The sequence below is a fragment of the Bicyclus anynana genome, chromosome 12 (assembly GCF_947172395.1).
Source record: "Bicyclus anynana chromosome 12, ilBicAnyn1.1, whole genome shotgun sequence".
Taxonomy (NCBI): domain Eukaryota; kingdom Metazoa; phylum Arthropoda; class Insecta; order Lepidoptera; family Nymphalidae; genus Bicyclus; species Bicyclus anynana.
Window position 1 is genome coordinate 3,490,975 of NC_069094.1, and position 20,074 is coordinate 3,511,048.

General features: G+C 36.6%; 2 protein-coding genes across 2 annotated transcripts in view; both read right to left on the reverse strand.

Moving 5' to 3' along the window:
* Nucleotides 1-13,232, reverse strand: part of LOC112043482 (uncharacterized) — a 101,287-nt gene extending 88,055 nt beyond the window's left edge. Inside the window, exon 1 of the mRNA XM_024078902.2 lies at nucleotides 12,883-13,232. Coding sequence (XP_023934670.1) covers nucleotides 12,883-12,953 — 71 coding nt within the window. The 5' untranslated portion in view covers nucleotides 12,954-13,232. The remainder of the gene's footprint in view (nucleotides 1-12,882) is intronic.
* Nucleotides 13,233-13,842: 610 nt separating this feature from the next.
* On the reverse strand, nucleotides 13,843-17,890 carry LOC112043449 (uncharacterized). Its single transcript, XM_024078856.2, has 2 exons — nucleotides 17,713-17,890; nucleotides 13,843-14,090 (listed from the first exon to the last, which is right to left on the reverse strand). The coding sequence occupies exons 1-2, from the start codon at nucleotides 17,887-17,889 to the stop codon at nucleotides 13,911-13,913; spliced, it is 357 nt and encodes a 118-aa protein (XP_023934624.1). The 5' UTR covers nucleotide 17,890; the 3' UTR covers nucleotides 13,843-13,910.
* Nucleotides 17,891-20,074: the final 2,184 nt, after the last annotated feature.

Here is a 20,074-nt window from a genome sequence, read left to right on the forward strand (position 1 = left end):
CTTTAGCGGGACAAATTTCAGGTTTTTCATTGAAAAAACGGTAGTTTTAATAAAGGTTGAAATTATTTTATATTTGAAGTTTTTATCAAATCTGAAATTTTTATAATTATTTCAATATTCTCAAATATTTTCATGTTAGTTAATTAAATAAGAGCTAAAGTTTGTACTCGAAGTGCGGTGACCAAGGTTAGCAAAGTAGAAGACTTCTTTTTTTTTTTTTTTTTTTTAAGTGTTCCCAGGCCAAAAATCAGATAAATAATTAAGCACGATGCTGGGATGATGGGCCAGGTCAGATTATACCTATGACCTTGTGGTCTTAATCTGAAAACACCTTTTATAAACCGTTTCATTCTGTCATTAACAGATTGAAAACCTATGAACAATAAAGCTGATTTGTAAGTATTAACTGTGCCATATTTGGTACAATTTTGAAATGTTAATGGAATAGAAGGATCTAAATAATTAATTTGTTTTTTTTTTTTTTTACAATAATCCAGCCATTCCTTAAAACACCCCTCGTTGATACGTGTTAATAGTTAAAGAAGCTCACATAATCTCGACTGAATTAGGTAACATTGATTTATTTAATAAAGCTTGCCAGAATATGTCACGGCAACCAGGATAACCCTAGAAGAAATTTCAAATAAACTAATACGTGGACCAAAATTAATTAGGATCTTTTACTGTATTTTTTTTTTTTTTTAAGGATAGGTTACCACGCTTGAGTTGGCCAATAGGGCACAAATACTTTGCCTTCTGCTTTATCGCATATTATTTTTTGTAACACTTTCAAAATAAAGGAGAACGTACATGAAACAGTAAAGGCATTGACAGCCCATGCATTGAGAACGTTTTTCGAGAAATGTAACGAGAAGTGGCACATACATTACATCAAGTAAAGAGGTCTATCTCTGATTTACCGAAAATATAAACTATTTTTAAAAGAAACATAAGAAACATATTCACAAAGTTCCTATGTCCCTATGCCTTATAGAATAGGCTTCAAGATTATCTTTAGCATACAAGGGAAACTATTATAGTATACGAGGCAATCTCTGTTATATTTCTTGTTTCACACTACTGCCATCTTGCCATCTCTCTAGCAATTTCATTCAGATGTATGATATAGCAGGAACATTATCAATTCGCAGTAATACTTCGTTACTATTTAAGCTTTTTAGCACAAACTTTCAGACCAAAGCAAGCTACTTTCATTTCAAGATTGATAGTATTTACACTTATTCTGATTAATGTATTTTATTAATGATTCTTTAATCTTTTTTTTTTTTTTTTTTTCAATAGGTAACTTTATAGTTATTTCTATCGCATCGAACATAAAACCTAAAAAATTACAAGTTGTGAGTTGTAATTCCCAAGTCTTTCTAATGACTTAGAAAAAAAAAAAAAAAAAAAAAAAAAAAAAAAAAAAAAAAAAAAAAAAAAAAAAAAAAAAAAAAATAGGCATGCTTCATATATCAATTTTTGTCATATAATAGTTGTGTGTAATAAGCTTGGAGATATTTCTATAATCCTCCATTTTAAAAATGTGATAACAAATCTATTTATGCAAAAGTAATCTTTTATCGCCATTTGGTTTTGGAACTAAAAATATGTTTAAAATAAATTCGCCATTAATGTGTGCGTGCATCTAGATTTTGCATTAATATATAACAGACATTAGATTGACAGATTTATATAGATATAGCAATTATATCTAACAGACATTAGATTGATTAACAAAGTCTGAAGTATTATTCCGAATACGAATTGGAAATGAAGTAAAAGGAATTTCATATCCATGTAACCACGATGAAATGATGGGATCATCTGTAATATCACTCCAACATTTAATATAGCGCTGCAATCTAACTAATTATAAGGAAAATCATTTCTGAAGGAGTACTATCCAATATATCTTTTTAACACAAAATCATTTCTGAAGGAGTACTATCCAATATATCTTTTTAACACAAAAATTACAATAACAAACATAATAAAAAATAAACTTGTGCGTCGAATTAAGAAACTCCTCTTTTTTAGAAGTCAGTTAAAAACAATGTTTACGCAAACAAAGCCACGGAGTTGTGCTAGTTATTTACTTCAATGTCAAAGAACTATTAAAATAATAATTGTAAAAATGTTAATTGTAAAAATAATGAATTTTGTATATTGTATTGCAATTGTAACTTTATTTTATTTTTCATTTAATTTGGTAATTATGACTGTTGGTGTTATTTTTTCTTTTTGGTTTGTGATTTAATTTAATTTAATTTAGTAATTGTGACTGTATTTATCTTTTTCTTAATTTTATTTAATTTTATTTTGGTAATTGTGACTGTTTGTGTTTTTTTTTTGTTCACCATCTATACTTATAATAAGTCTGTAGACAGGTCCATTCTGTACATGAAATATATTACCAAAATAACTACCAGGCGGTGATGAGTGGTCGATACTGATGCCAAAAATGCAATCAGTAAATTTTTTGTCTGTCTGTCTGTATGTTCTTTATGGAAACAAAAACTACTCGACGGATTTTAACGAAACTTGGTACAATTATTCTTCAATCCTGGGCAGGTTATAGTATAATTTTCATCACGCTACGATCAATAGTAGCAAAGCAGTGAAGGAAAATGTTGGGAAAAGGGAGAAGTTACGCCATTTTTCACTGTAAGGGCTGGATTAAAGACGTCTAAGGGCCGACGAAGTCGCGGGCGTCCACTAGTGTATAATAAATATTTACACACTATTAATTTAGTTGAATGTTGTAAAAAACAATAATTCTTGCAAATAAAAAAATATTATTATTATTATTATTATCAATATACCAACAGCGATTCTAATTTCTTATCAGTCGTGTTCCAGTAGCGACTAATATCGCGTTGGTCGACCTCTTTCTGGACATGTGTACATTTATCTCACCAAGAATAGCTCATTATCTAGAACTACTAACATAAAACAGAAAACTGTTTGTTTGTTTGCGGTAACTGTAATATATTACGTGTTAATGTGCCGGGGAATTATGTATTGATAGAAGTGGGTGTTACTTTGCGGAAGTGACGTAAAACTTTGCAGTTTTCCCTGAAATTTCATGTTTTCGGGTAATAGACAAACTTGTTATTCGTTTAAAATCATCATCATCATCATCACGCCTATTTTAACGGCCCACCGAGACCCACCACGCTGTTCCAATACGGGTTGGTGGACACTGGACAACCAGTATTAGCTGTGATTGATAATGAGCGGGATTGACGGTTTAACGTGCTCTCCGAGGCACGGGAATGTCACTTCCCAACTCTGGGCTGAGAAGTTGTATCGAGAACTTAGAAGAAAAAAACGCACGAAATATTTTTTTTGTTAAAATAATAACCAATACAGATATGAAATTATATAACTTTCGAATACTTATTATTTATAATAATAATAATAATATAATAATATTATTATATATATTATTTTATATTATTATATATATTATTTTATAATGATATGAAATTAATCTTTACTGATATGAAAATATGTAACCGTTTTAATATTTTTAATGAATATTACGAAATTGTTTAACTACGTCACAATTATTTTTCACAGTTCACAATTATTATAATTAAGTTAATATTGTTAGGACTACTAACTCACTAGGTGCGGGGATAGGGCCTGGTGTCAGGCCAAAAAACAACACAGGTTTTGTACCCAGTGCGAGCGACAGTCTCCACAATATCACATATTCAAATTATAACCTAACACAGTTATATTGTTGTACATATCATAACGTGGAGAAAATAAAAAAAAATTCATTTCATTTCATAGCCCGACACAGGATTCGATTCCAGGACCGTCCAGGAAAAATACACAGTTTACACTGGCTAACCACAACGAGGTCGAACTTTCAGTGCTTCTAATTTTCCGTTCGAGTTTTTTCCATTTTTCTCCAGTTTCCTGATGAATCCATGAAACACAAAATAGTAGCTAAGTTCGGATCACTTTTTGCAATGATTTTGTACAGGCTCGTAAAATATCTAATAGCATAAAATCGTTGGAAGCGACCCATTGTCTAGACTTACTAAAAATATCTAGGTATACCAAAGTATATTAGCTAGTGCGTTAATTAATAGCAAGCAACGTGCTTTCTTCCTGATAAAATCGCGCATGTGTGAGTGTGTGTCTAAGTTCGTTGACACACAAACGACTGTGTTTAAACAGTTAATGGATGTGTATCACGTGTCATTTATCGATACTTAATTGATACCTAATCACTATGACATGACGAAATGTATTATGAATATTTTTTTTCTTCCAAAAAGGAAAAAACCGAACCTCAATATTAAAAATTCGGAACCCTTATAGGATTATTCTGTTGACCGTCTAACTGTATGTACGTCTGTTTATCAAGACCATTCAAAAGTAAAAATCTCCAAAAATCAATAATGTTCTAACTATGTTGACTGTTTAACTATGATTTTTTTTGCTTCGTAAACAAAAAATTAAAGAACCAAAACTGTGTAAATTTAAATTCTTACAAAAAATTTCTTAGTGATTTTTTTCCGACTTATATTGTTTGCCCACTAAAGCAAAATAACTATTTCCATTCCCTATTAACGTGACGGGTGATGTTTTGGGTTAAGTTCCCTAATACTTAGATTCAAGCTCCTCTAGGTACCCCCTGCATGATGAAATAAGAACAATTTTAAAAACACTATTGATGAGTTCCTTAACGATAAAGGTGCTTGGAGGCCATTGGATCAGCTTCCACCTTCACACAGGAAATAAAACTATAAGAAATTGTAATTGTTATCAATTGTAAATTATAGTAGGTACTGTATGACTTTTTCATTTCAAAAGAGCAATTACTGTTGAGTTTCTTGCCGGTATCTTCTCAGCAGAACCTGCCTTCCGAACCGGTGGTAGAATCTTTACAAATAGTCAACTGACGTATCAAAAGTGCTTGTAAATTTAACCTAACATAAATGATTTTGATTTTTCGAGTTTCGAGAAAAATGTAAGTATTTCAATGAACTACAGATAATCAATATGAAAATTTTCCAGCGACATCCCCGCAAGGGCACGTTGACAGTGATTAAACAAAACCGTTTGATTGAGCTGCGATGTGATAAGATTAGATACAGCTCTTCGAGATAACTGTTTGATTTGGTTTTATTTTGTGTTTTTATTGCTAATCAATACATTATCACGTTTTTTAACGAGGGCAGAAAATATAAAGGAAACCACTTAATACAATAGAATAAACATTTAATTTCATCATCATGCATCATTATAAACCCATATTTGGCTCACTGCAGTCACTGCTGAGCTGGAGTCTCCTCTCAGAATGGGAAGGGTTAGGCCAATAGTCCACCTACACACACGCAGAGAATTGAGAAAAATCTCTGGTATGCATGCAGGTTTCTTCGTGATGTTTTTTCTTCACCGTTTGATTTGAGACACGTGATATTTAATTTCTTAAGATGCACCCAACTGAAAAGTTTGAGGTGCATGCCCGGATTCGAACCCACACCCTCCGGAATCGGAGGCAGACGATATATCCACAGGTCTATCATGGTTGTTTTTAACACTTAATTTATTAAATTTAATTGTCAGACTTTCATAGTAAGTAATTGATATTCATCATTATCAGCTTATTTGAACGGCCTATTAAAGGGCCAGGCATCTCTTCTTTACAGGGAAGGGGATTTAGAGTTTAGACCCATCAAGCTGATTCAATGCGGGTTAGCGGGCTTCGTGATAATGTTTTATTTTGTGATGCTCTCTATCATAAGTTAATAATCTACTGTTCCACATGACGATAATCTGGTTAAAGCCGAAAGGGAAAAAGTATCTAAATACTAGGACCTTGCTCACGAGATTACCGTCGATTGAGTCAACTATTATTGTTCCGATAGTTGTTTCAGTCAATGGTCTCATAGAGAAAAGCTTCGACCAACATCTTAGGAAACTTTCACTTAAGTGTTGGATCAAGGGTCAGATACAGAAGGCAGTGATTCTTAAGACGACCCGTATTGTGAGGAGGTTCCTCACTCTGACCACCATTTTCTTGAGCACTCAAATGTCCCGCAGCGGGAGGGTTTATTTTTTTATAAATTTTTAATAGTGTTTTTTTTTTATATTAACATTGTTAAAATTTAAAAAAGAGGTCAATTAAAGAAATGCGAGATAAAAAAATTACCAGGCCCTTAGCGACCTTATGACCAAGGCGTCTTAACTTGCTCTCCGAGACACGGAGACAAACTTGTCTTTACAGTCCATACAAATTAGTGCGATTTTTTCAAAATACTTACTGTTGACTTACTTGATACGAGTATCTCATAATTAGAACCGGTACTAGAATCAAACAAAAATGACATTTCAAAACCCATCTGTAATCTTACAAATAACGAATTTGGATTTGGAATTTTCACTTTACCTTCTGGGATCAAAATGAAAATGCTGTTTTTCCTGTATCTCTAGTTTCCACGCCACCGATCAGGTGTACACTCGTGACTCGCATCGGATGGAAAGTTCGTCGAGTAGGTACGCCATCAAATCAATACCGGTATCAGATTGTGAAGCTTCATTACATACAGATAACTGCAGGGATTCATTTTTCAAGTGTGCAAGTTTATTATACGTAGATTTTTTTTTATTCTTTAAATTAACTTCGTCAAAGCAGGTTCAATAACAAAATCATCTAGTAAGCCTCACTCAAGCTTAGGTTCTGCACCTGATTGGACTTTATTAATGGAAAAGTATGAGAAACATTATAAAATCCCAGCGGAAATCTATTTCGAGATCTAGACCAGACATTTTCCTTTTGTCCAAACAAACTAAGCGAATAGTACTTGTAGAGCTTACTGTGCCGTGGGAGACTAACATTACGAAGGACCACAATATAAAAGTGAATAAATATTATGACCTAACAAATGAACTAACTAAAAATGGCTATGTAGTTAGTCTGTACGCCGTAGAAATAGGTGCGAGAGGATTACCAGCAAAGTCTCTCTATAACTTGCTTAAAGACCTTGGCCTCTAGAAGTGCAGCTAGTTCTATATTAGAACGAGTATCCAAAGCTGCTCTAATAGGATCTTACCAAATTTGGCTAGGCAGGGAGAACAACACGAGCAGAGAACGGGGAGTGTTGATCGATCGTCAAGGAATTCCTTAACCTTACATCCAGTAGTCACAAGTTCAGGACTCTGCTCGGAGTTCTTCTCTCTACCCCGCGATGAACCCGGCACCCGCACGGTGAATCCATGGAATGCTAAGATATTCGTCTCAAGTTAGCCCTTGACTACAATCTTCGTCGTTATCAACCCATATTCGGCTCACTGAGCTCGAGTCTCCTCTCAGAATGAGAGGGGTTAGGCCAATGCACGCTGGCCCAATGCGGTTTGGCAGACTTCACACACGCAGAGAATTAAGAAAATTCTCAGGTATGCAGGTTTTCTCACGATGTTTTCCTTCACCGTTTGAGACGCGTGATATTTAATTTCTTAAAATGCGCACACAACTGAAAAGTTGGAGGTGTATGCCCCGGATTCGAACCCACGCCCTCAGGAATCGGCGGCAGAGGTCAAAGTTCAAGTTGACTGACCGATATATATATATTTTAATGTATGTACATCGATTACTCGATGACGCCTGAACCGATTCTACTTGCTGATTAGTTTGAAGACGGTGCTAAACCAATGACGATGGCCAATTTAAGCCATGAATATTGAATTTTTTAAGGTATTTCAGACAATGCTCTTTCATGTGGTCCTTTGAGAAACGGCTTAAATAATACGACACCGTCATCCGTCCGTCCGTCCGAAAATCCATTTTTCTCGCGGGATTTGTAAGAACAGAATTACACGCAAACGGAGTCGCAGGCGTCCGCTAGTGTTTGAATAATTTGTTGAATTTAATATGAAAAGGTTTTCAGAACCTTTGCTTGTAACTATTTACCTACCATTAGTTTATACAACATAACAGTTCGTTTCATGGAGGATGGTGCGGGTGACAGTTCGTTTTACTCTTGAAACTTTGTCGCGATATACGATAATAGTACGTATTATGAATGCCACACATGCGACTGTCACCGTACCCATGCTATCTTAAAAACACTTTAGTCGAATTATCGTTCAAGAAATTAGAGGATTCAAGCGAGCATTAATTTTGATAGATGTCCAGGAAAATGCACATTCATTTGCGTGGGTGTGAGCTAGACCAGGTCAATGTGCTAGAAGAAAGGTTCCCTGGAGACAATGTCAACTCAAAAGTATAGAAGATTATCGCTTGGAGACTTGTAATAGATGCTTTAACAAAGGATCCTGAAATGATCATTTATAAACATCGAGTTAGATAAACGACAAAATTTTAGTAGCTTTTTGGGTAGCAATTTAGGCTTAGCCTTAATTAAAGTTGCTTGTTTATTAATAAATTCAACTGCTTTTTTGCAACCATTTTATTTCACCCGCGTAGCTACCGATCCCTTAGGAATTTGGGGAGAAAGTAGATTTTTATAGATTAAAGAATTTTTTAAAATCAGTCTTAGTTTCGGCGCCTATTCGACAAATAAACAAATAGATCTTCCCTCAATATAACAGTATAGAATCTAGATAATAATTGACGAACCAAGAAGATGGAGATGAGTCTTACAAATGGACGTCCACTGCAGAGTCAGCCACTGACATTAAACGCTCAGGAACGTGTTTGGAAGTCCTGCATACCAGAGAATTTCTAATTCTCTGCGTGTGTGAAGTCTGCCAATCCGCATTGGGCCGGCGTGGTGGACTATTGGCCTAAGCCCTCTCCTTCTGAGAGGAGACTCGAGCTCAGCAGTGAGCCGAATATGGGTTCATAATGATGAAAATGACTTTTTACTGACACAAAAACCTTAGTACCTATTTCATATCCTAATCGGATGTTACTCACTCCAATTAATCTACAATCAAAAGGCTTTATATTCGTATGCTTGGCGAAACATTTCTATTAAAGGTCAAGTGGTAACTACGGTTGGCCATGACCTGCGCTATCGGGAATATATATTCGCTATGCCGTGGCACTCCGCCAAGTTTAAAGAAAATTCATGCAACATCGTATTTATTAAGCTTTTCTACTGCCGAGCGTTTCTTAACTGGGCCACGGCATTCGCGAAAAAGCGGATTAAAAGTAGCGTTACAATTCTTGCTGAGACTTGGCCTCGTTGACGTAGGAGAGGTAAAAAGAACAATTTAAGCCATCTATAACACAACAAAATATGCTTAATAGGTTTTACTCTCAATTTTCGTGTCTTTTAAACACTTGTAAAAATAATATATTTTTGAAAAAATAACATGTGTCTTCTTGACTTTAGTTGACCTAGATAAAAAAATCGCGAAGTTGTGTAATTCTTTTTTTAAATAATATTTGCCATTATCTGTAAAATATGATCAATGTTATCATTCTACCTAGTATACTAATTAGTCGGAAAAGACAGCGTTATGAGTGGGTACGACTAGTTTAGCGGGAATCGAACTACGACCATACGGCCCCTTTACAGACTATCGTTAATCCATTGATGCTTTAACTACGTCTTTCTTGAATTTTCAGGTTTTCAGGGGCACCAGGACGATCGGAAAATAAATCCCTTCAAAAAGTCCAAAAAACGTTAAATCATGTTGTGCCAAAAAATCAATAGCATGGGATAAGTGTGGAGAAACAAAACATACATATTGTACCTACGACACATACGTATTTTTTTTAATTTGTTCTTTGTAACTATAACACTTAAAAATAGGGCTAAGGGGGGAAAGATTGCTTAGGGCATCAAGTTACCTTAATCCGGCACTGCCTAGGAGAGCACGTTAAGCCTTATTATTAACACGTCTTGATATTGATTGCTAAAGAATCCAACATTATCACCCTAAGCACGCCAAACACACATTGGAGCACTGTGGTGGGTCGAAGCTCCATATTCCCACAACTAAAAGGAAGCAATGCAATGTGCCGTTAAAATTAGGCTTATTAAAATAAAGATGATGAAATTGAATTTATATAAAATATAAAACTTGTAAAAGCCGTGGCCCTACACTCTCTGGGTTGCATGAGCATTTAAATTGGTTGAAATTAAGATTTAAAATTATTATCATTCTTATAAATTTGGACGTAAATCTGAATAAATAGTCATATCTAGGCAAAGTTTGGCTGTAGAGATACAAATTGCTGTAGTATTTTCTTTGACGTTGTAAAAAGGCGTTGCTACAGTGTTACTCCTAAAAGCTGTGATGTTAGTGTATCTTTAATGGGGATGATGATTAGGTTTCAATATATTGATTTTTATGATACATTCGGGTAAATAAGGTCAATGGTAACTAATTTATACATAAAAAGCAAAGATTGTCTCAATATTAGCAAAATAAATCTATACTAATATTATCAAGTTTGTTTGTTTATTTGTTTGATTGAACGCGCTAATCTCAGGAACTACTGGTCCGATTTAAAAAAAAATTTCAGTTTTAGATAGCCTATTTATCGAGGAAGGCTATAGGCTATATATTATCCCCATATTCTTACGGGAACGGGAACTACGCGAGAGAAACCGCGCGGCGTCAGCTAGTACGATTACAAAATTTGAAAATCTATTTAAAATCTTTTCTCGAAATTAATTAAAATTTAATTTTTTAATATCTGAACTATAAACATAAACGCACAAATTTCAAAAATATTAATAATATTGTTTTATGATGATGATAATAAGCTATTGAGGCTGATTTTAGTATGGATACAGGATATTGATACTGATATTAGTATTTACCGATTTAGTATAAACATTTAGTACTAGCCGACGTTTCACCCGCGCAGTTCTCGTTTCGGTAACAATACTTGGATAAAATATTAGGTACGTGGCTTTCTAGTAGTGAAAGAATTTTCAAAATCGATTCAGTAGATCTAGAGGTTGCCCCCTATAATACTACAAACTTCACCTCTTTATAATATATTTGTATAGAGTAGGTAGGTATATATAAAAGATTTGATTGCGACAATGTGTTTCGTAGTTTACTCAGTTTGTGCAACTGATATCGAAGTCTTTTGTTTGTTCCATTTATTTAATTTCCAGAAGCGGTTATCATTTGTTTACGTTCGCTCACAAGTAGGTAACTACGCAATACGGAATTTGGAATAAAATAATATCAATTTTATCGATAAAACCTCGACGGTCCAGTGATTGATTCGGGTTCCTGGAAATGAAATATTGTATTTTTCCTTATTCCCAGGGGCGTAGTTAGTAGTAATCTACAATATTCTGGTGGTGCTTCCCGGAAAAAAAAAACATTAAAAAATGCAGAAGTTACAAGAGTAAAAAAGCAATACATAAGGTGTTAGAGTTAGGTAAATCAACCAAATAGATTTTTCGGTATTTGATCTCGCTCGTTAATTGTGTCTAACTATAGTCCAACTAATTTTGAAACAAGGTCCCTCTAAGACACACACTACGCCACTGCTGATTCCCAATGTTTTTAATAGTAGTTCAGAGTTAGGAAGTCCATGGTGTTTCTTCTAATACTTTCTAAATATTAATCAGTTCTGCGACAAATATAGCCCACCCACTGCCATATCAGTTTGCTAATCCTTTGGGCTAATAATTAAACTTCGTTTAATTTCATTCTCCTACGGATTTCTTCATTCCGATTTTTGTTCTTCAGAGAGACTCCTAAAATTCAGGATGCTAGGAGAAGTAAAAGCTTAATATTTCATGGCTCGTTTCATTCTCAAACCCAGTAGGCTCGTAATCCGAGGCCACATAGACTAACCAACCCAACTTCTTCATTAAACTCAGAATCTCCTAAAATGAAGAAAAAAAGCTTTTCTTACTTTTAGGAGATTTTGAGTTCATGCTTAAAAGTTCGAACCTACTTTATCATACGAATTTAAACTTATCATAAACTAATCAAGCTCCAACGAGGCATGATAAACCTCATGGGATCAATTTCACTGGGAGCCAAACCAGCGAGCAAAGTCAGGAGAATAGCTAGCGGCAAACATAAAAAGCAGTCGTCACCCGCAGGTGACAGGTGACCAAGCCAGTTTGCTTCATAACAAGAATACTTGCCGCTCCAAGCAATCGTGGAGTATTGAACTTAGTAATCAATACAATTTTATAAAGTTGGTTTTGATTTAATTCAAATTTACCTTAGTAGTTAACCTGTAGAATTGATCCGATGGGCGTTGAATAGTATATTGAAAATTTTGAATTGTAATTGAACAATTTCATAGATATCGGTTCATCCCGGACGGTTCAGTGGTTTATTTTTGCAACAATTTTTTTAGCAGCAGCTTCTTACCTTCCAAATACGGAAGTGTTAATACAAAATCAATGTTTACCTACTAAACGAAAGCTGTTCTTAGGTAGAGCTTTTTACGTAAATAGTTACGAGTTTGCTACAATGATATTGTGTTTATTTGAAGTTGCCAGCCTGTAATATAAATCTATAGATACTTGTAGGAGATTAGCCTATGTACTTAATTAAACCTTTTTTTATTGATTTTACGAAATAAGTGCTAATTAATTTAGTAGATACCAAAAGTTGTGTCTTATCTCAAATGACCATCTTAATAACGTCAACCTTTAATACTCGTAGAGAAGTAGGTGCAGAATCTGATTACTAATTGGCATAATAATTACTAATAAATACTCAGTAACAAGGTTTCGTAACACTCACCTACCTACAACAAACACAATGAATACAAAACAGTACAAAGTTTAATTTTATCACTTCTACGCAACCAGTCTTATAGTTTCCACGACCAGTTTTCCGATTTTCCATTCAATAAAATAGATATTTTAATGATAGTAGATAATAACTCGATCTTGATACTCAACTCCACTCAAATCTTAATTACGAATCGAATTATTTAATTCTTAAACTCACCCGATCTCCTGATTTTCTAATGAATTGTTAGAAGACCTGGGGACCAGAGGCCTGTAGCTCGACCTGGTCATCTTGATACTTATCACCTTCACCCACTAAACACTTAGCAGTCCATTCATAAAGCGATACTAATGTCGCACGTCCATCATATGACAATACACAGTCACAACTGGCATTGTTTACGTATAGATAAATGGTTCGTATCTGCTTAATCAACTTGTGTATCAGTTTTGTTGATAAGAACGCCGAAATCAGATTTTTGTAACTAAATGTAACTAAAAGTGTTGATACACTCGGCAAGGGGCGATCAATAAAATTAAAGCCGGGGTGAAAGCTTGGTGACCACGCCTCCACGGCCCGGTCGGACGGGCTCCTGTCCTATACGAGACTTTAGCGCCATCTGTTAGTCGTTGTGTGTATTTGCAAGTACCTACACTTGTAAGTTTTCGACACAAACCACCGTTGAAGAGGTAGTTCATCATTGAACACCATTTTCTAGAACAGAAGCTGTTTTCGAAACAAACCACAACAAGCGAGACATTAACAAGCACAGCTTTTGAAAGGTCAAGTTTGTCGTCTGGTACTGACTCTACTACCGGTTCTATTATTGGCTCTTGATAGTAAAAAGTAAGGAACAGATTTATTAACAAGACACTGCACTACGTATGTATATAAACAAGTTAAAGTTTCAAAAGGGCTAAACAGTAGGGTCCTTTTGAGGTTCTTTTAGAATAGGTAAAGTTTATATCAGATATTGGTTCTGCCGAAAAACGCCGGCATCTTCGAATTGGCTTATCGGTTCTTTATACTAGATGCTTAGATAGCTATGAAACGTCTTGATCACGTTAGCTTTTAAACAAAAAACTGCATCAAAATCGGTTTAAAAGCTACTGCAGTCAATGTGACAGATATGTTTAAACAAACAAACAGAAAGAAAAGAATAAAAGGTAATCTATTTATTAAGAGTAATTTTGTGCCTTACCTACATAACTTATATTATATAAATATTAATTAAAGACTGTCATTAGTTAGATATCTTTTTTGTTTTCCTCAGTTTCTTCAGTAGGTTCTACAATTTCAGGTATGTTTTGGTTCGAGTTTTCTTCCGAATTTCCTGTAGTTTTCTCGTTTTCCTTCGTTAGTTCATCGAACTCCTTTTCAGCGTTGATTAAATCTTCTTCAGTTATATTTAGATCCGGAAATCGTGCCTTGAAAAAAAAACATTAAGTATTTATTACACAATTTAAATAATTGGTTCTTATTTCGTTGCTCAAAACGACCCAGGTCTTTTAAATCCGTTAAATAAATAAATACAATAAATACTGTAAAAGCTACTGGGATTATCGAGAATGTAAATGGACTAAACTAAATGACAAGTAATGAATAAACAAAAAAAAGAAATTCAAGAGCCTCAATAGCTCAACGGTAAGAGCGGTCGGACTCATCACCGAGGGGTGGTGGTTCAATCCCCGCCCCGTTGGTCTATTGTCGTACCCACTCCTAACACAGTCTTTCCCGACTATTTGGAGGGGAATGGGAATATTGGTCATATTAAAAGAAAGAAAAAAGATATCGCAAATATTCTTTTTAAAAAAAAAAACATCGTCGACTTATTTTCGTCTTAATGCCCAATACTAGGCTCAAGACTACTCTGTCCTATCCATATGTAAGACAGAGGGATTTTCAGACCCATCGCTGCTCTGATGCGAGTAGTCATACCTAAGAGTACCATGATGATGTTTGGATCAATCGCTATTATAGCTTGGCAAGTTTGTTGATGACACTCCCATGATATGCGGGCGACGGGGGGAACGGACTGTGCGGGTGTGAAGTCGAGCGCGCAGGGGGCAGAGGGAAGGACTGCGCGGGCATGAAGTCGTGCGAGCGGGGCATCTCTACCCCCCTCCCGGCCCGTTTCTTCCCGGGAAGCGGGTGCCGATAAACGTTAAACGCCGTAAAAGTTGAAAACATTCTACTTAATAGGTCACTGTCATATTTATTATCAGCGAACGTTTTTGTTTCTTTTGTGAGAAACCCTTCATATCGGACCTCCCAACTAATTTTGATATAGGGCCCCAGCAAGGCACGCTACGCCACTGGTCTTCAGTCCACCTAGTGGGTGACCAGTACTACGCTTTCCGGTGCGGGGTCGCCATTCCAGCACCTTGGGTTTCCATCGTCCATCGGCTCTTCAAACTATATGCCCTGCCGATTGCCACTTCGCGACTCGCTAAGCTATGTCAGTGAATTTGGTTCTTCTACGGATCACCTCATTTCTGATTCGATCGCGCAGAGAAACTCCAAGCATCGGTCGTTCCATAGCCCTCTGAGTGATTTTGAGCGTACTTATGAGGCCTATCCTATTTGACCCTGCTTGGGCGACCGGTTTATCACCGATATGTACCTACGCGCGCGCGCTTGGTTCCCGCATGGTCGTCTGGTCGTCCACGCGTTCCCAATCGATTTACAATTTAATTTCAAATTAAATAGAGATAATTTTCGTATGAATTGAATATGAGGTTATTCTATAGTTAACGACCTTTGTGTGAAAGAGCTTGTAAACTAAGCCTATTTAAAAAAATTAATTTTGACTTTGACTTTGAACTATATCGCGAAGGAAATATCTGGAAAAACAAGTAGTAGGTAGTTAAGTAAATATTTATAACTACAACTGCAATCTTATACTTACCTACCTACTTGATTCGATAAGATATCATTGTTAGTATTATTATCTCTTGGTACATACCTATTAAGCTCTTTATTATTAGGTAACTACCTACTTACTTTACTCTTAAAATTTCTAATAAACGTCGTCGTTATCAACCAATATACGGCTCACTGCTGAGCTCGAGTCTCCTCTCAAAATGAGAGGGGTTAGGCCAATAGTCCACCACGCTGGCCCAACGCGGATTGGCAGACTTTACACACGCAGAGAATTAAGAAATTCTCTGGTATGCAGGTTTCCTCACGATGTTTTCCTTCACCGATTGAGACACGTGATATTTAATTTCTTAAAATGCACACAACTGAAAAATTGGAGGTGCATGCCCCGGACCGGATTCGAACCCACACCCTCCGAAATCGGAGGCAGAGGTCATATCCACTGGGCTATCACGGCTCTTCTAATAAACGTACCTACTTAATAAATAATACAGATCTATAATGAACCCTTACGGTTTAAGCAGTGCATGTATGTATCTATGGACTGCGCGGTACCGAATGAAACTTCCAAATATAATGCATCGCGTCTGCCCCTGTAGCCAAGTAGCACGTCGATTCTCTTTCTATGATCGCAAACGCTTCGAAGTGTTCGTTGATAATACTCCCATGATATGCGGGCGACGGGGTGGAAATACTGCGCGGGTGTGAAATCGTGCGTGCATCAGTCGTGGGTTTTTCATTCATCGCTACACGCCCACCGCCCCGCGCGCCAAATTGGGAGTGTTACGAACGAAGTTGTCAGACTATAATATATTTTGTAATTTCTTCTTGATTTTTAATTTGTTTTTTTGTTTTTTCAACTGAATAAAGGATTTTATTATTATTATTATTATTATTATTATTATAATACCATTCACCGACACGCACGCAAATATTCTGGTCATAACGTAGCGATGCAAGGGCTCCCGTTTCGGGGTACATAAAACGGCTTATGTATCCTGTGACGACATTATCTACGAGTCATAAATATAATATGCGCGTACTAGTCCATTTACTCGCGCTCAAAACCGACAAAATACTCGACATCTCTGTTTAATTCCCTCGCTACTTCCCACGCCACTCGTGCACTGTGCAGGGCGGGTTAGTAACAGTCCTAGCCTAGCACCATATTTACAGCCAACTCACGGAGTTGACCGTTTCTATGGCATTCTGGTATAGACGTTAGTGAAGTCGAGCGCGCAGGGGGCAGAGGGAAGGACTGCGCGGGCATGAAGTCGTGCGAGCGGGGCATCTCTACCCCCCTCCCGGCCCGTTTCTTCCCGGGAAGCGGGTGCCAATAAACGTTAAACGCCGTAAAAGTTGAAAACATTCTACTTAATAGGTCACTGTCATATTTATTATCAGCGAACGTTTTTGTTTCTTTTGTGAGAAACCCTTCATATCGGACCTCCCAACTAATTTTGATATAGGGCCCCAGCAAGGCACGCTACGCCACTGGTCTTCAGTCCACCTAGTGGGTGACCAGTACTACGCTTTCCGGTGCGGGGTCGCCATTCCAGCACCTTGGGTTTCCATCGTCCATCGGCTCTTCAAACTATATGCCCTGCCGATTGCCACTTCGCGACTCGCTAAGCTATGTCAGTGAATTTGGTTCTTCTACGGATCACCTCATTTCTGATTCGATCGCGCAGAGAAACTCCAAGCATCGGTCGTTCCATAGCCCTCTGAGTGATTTTGAGCGTTTTTTCAACTGAATAAAGGATTTTATTATTATTATTATTATTATTATAATACCATTCACCGACACGCACGCAAATATTCTGGTCATAACGTAGCGATGCAAGGGCTCCCGTTTCGGGGTACATAAAACGGCTTATGTATCCTGTGACGACACTATCTACGAGTCATAAATATAATATGCGCGTACTAGTCCATTTACTCGCGCTCAAAACCGACAAAATACTCGACATCTCTGTTTAATTCCCTCGCTACTTCCCACGCCACTCGTGCACTGTGCAGGGCGGGTTAGTAACAGTCCTAGCCTAGCACCATATTTACAGCCAACTCACGGAGTTGACCGTTTCTATGGCATTCTGGTATAGACGTTAGTTGACCCTCCATCCCCCGCTCTTGCCGAGGGTTAAAATTAAAAAGAGAACAAAGACAAACCTGTAGATCCTTCAACGTGTTCTGAATGTTCTCCTGCTGTGACCGCAACCGCCTCGGCAGTGTGAAGGCGGTGTGGAACAGACGTAGCATGATCCAGCACAGCGCCGCTAGAGCGCCGTATGTGAACATCGACTTCAGCATAGCCCAATAGTCCACGGACACTTCTTGATGCTTCATTTTTCTCTCTCTCCTCTTTTCTTGATGCTCTTTATTACTGGTTTAGCGGCTCTGAGTTCTAGCCCTTTTGAGCCTAGTATCACTTACTCTCAAAACACAATAAGATAGAATACAGGATTACCGATAATTGCCCAAAACAATTTTAATATCAACTCTCGAAAATATTATTCCAAGATTCTGTTTTTTAGCTTTTAGCTAGCTTTTTAGCTATCAAATTATACTCTTTCAGATATTAATAATTCATTGTAATTTTTCAATGAATCCAAGTTTTCAAGACAATGTTTCAGAGATATTTATTTGGTTTTACAATAATTTCAATTCAAAAAACACATCTTCTAAGAACCCACTATAACATTAAATATAGGAATTAGTCGAACTATATATCTGTACTTATATTTCTTGTTTAACGGGGCACATATAGTAACATTTCTATTTTTTGATACTGCGATGTACCTATTCGTTTTATGGCATTAAAATTTTCTTTGTAAAAATATAAGTACTAAACCGTAAACACCACAAAAAGACGATGCTCTTTAATGACAGTTGGTGATGGTAGTGACCCATTTCCTATCGATTCGCGGTGGACACGACGTACATACAAATTATTCATGTAGCAGAGGTCGCCAACAATTTCTGTAACGTGACGTTTTGAAAAAAAAATCACTACTCCCTAGTCTACTTATAATTTACTCAATACAAAACTTCAAACCAAAACACTAAACTAGTCATACAGGTCGTTTAGAAATGTTAATGCTTCCAAATAGGTCTGAAGTACTACGAATAAAACTTTTTAAATAGGTACCTACCTATACGGTACAGGAGAGGGGTAGCAATGCACTGCGCGCACGACTTCAGACCCGCTCGTACGACTTCAGACCCGCTCGTACGACTTCACACACGCGCAGTCCTTCCCCTCCCGCCGCCCGCATGTCATGGGAGTGTCATCAAAGAACTTGCCAAGCTATATAAAGTATGGCATTAACTAGGTACGTACATACTAGAGATGGGCCGAGTACTCGGTTGATACTCGGTACTCGGCGTACTCGGCGAATTTTTTGATACTCGTACTCGGCCGAATAACTCGGTCGGTGAATGCCAAGTATACCTTGTTTAAGAAAAGCATTATTTAGGTACATAATATAATTAAAACAACAGTGTTAATCAAAAAGTATTTATTAGTAATTTATGAAATCTTTGAAAATCTCAATTTAATTTAAATAAAATTAAAATTAAAGATTTAAAAGAACAACTGAGTTTCTCGTTGCTCTTTTCAACAGGAGACTGCGCCTTCTGAGCTGGTGGTAGAGTCACTACAAATAGTCAAACTTGACGTTTCAAAAGTGCTTGTAAACTAAGCCTACTTGAAAAAAACAATTTTGAATTGAATTGAATTAATCGGCCGAGTACTCGGTTGAAAAAAAATTGACCCGAATAAAACTCGGTACTCGTTACTCGGTAAAAGTGTTACTCGGCGCATCTCTAGTACATACAATACATATAAAAATTTAAAAATTTCGCACACGTTCAAAAATACAACTTCTTTTTTCAAGACATTAGAGGTCCAAAGAATACCAGCGTCTTTTTTAGACAGATTGTATTGGTCGCTTAGGTAGTCTACCTAAAAACCAACAGTTTGCGATATATGCGATCGATAGACAAGCAAGTGGCAACCGATTAAAATGGTTTCGTGTGACCATAACACACTGTAGAATCATAAACTACTTAAATTAATAATACTAGAATGGAAAGCGATAACTTTATTTTTATTCTATCTATAAAATTAAATCAATAACTTCTACTTAACCACAGGACGTCTATATACCACTTGTATATAGACGTCCTGTGGTTATAGGTCTTATATAGGTCTTTTTATAGTATCTGCAAAGTACTTGACCCATCTATTAAGTATGGGGCACATAGTTCAAAAAGCTTATGGAAGTAGGAGTCCCAAGATGCTGGAATTCCAAGTTGTTGGTAGACCCCCCCCACCAGGTGGACCGACGACATCCAGCGGGAGACGCTGAATGCTGGCGGCTCGAGACCGTGGTGTTTCGAAGTTCACACAACAGGCATATGTCCATGGACGTCCATCGGTTGATAATGATGATTATGATGACCTATAATTTTAATTTCTAGTTAAGCTTGCATATAATTATCATCACCATTTGATCCATTCCTGAAAATA

Bases quoted from the DNA above. Each gene is read 5' to 3' on its own strand.
- LOC112043449 (XM_024078856.2), bottom strand. From the start codon at position 17,889: ATGAAGCATCAAGAAGTGTCCGTGGACTATTGGGCTATGCTGAAGTCG. The intron at 14,091-17,712 runs GTTTGTCTTTGT...TTTTTTTTCAAG, and splicing joins ACACGTTGAAGGATCTACAG to GCACGATTTCCGGATCTAAA.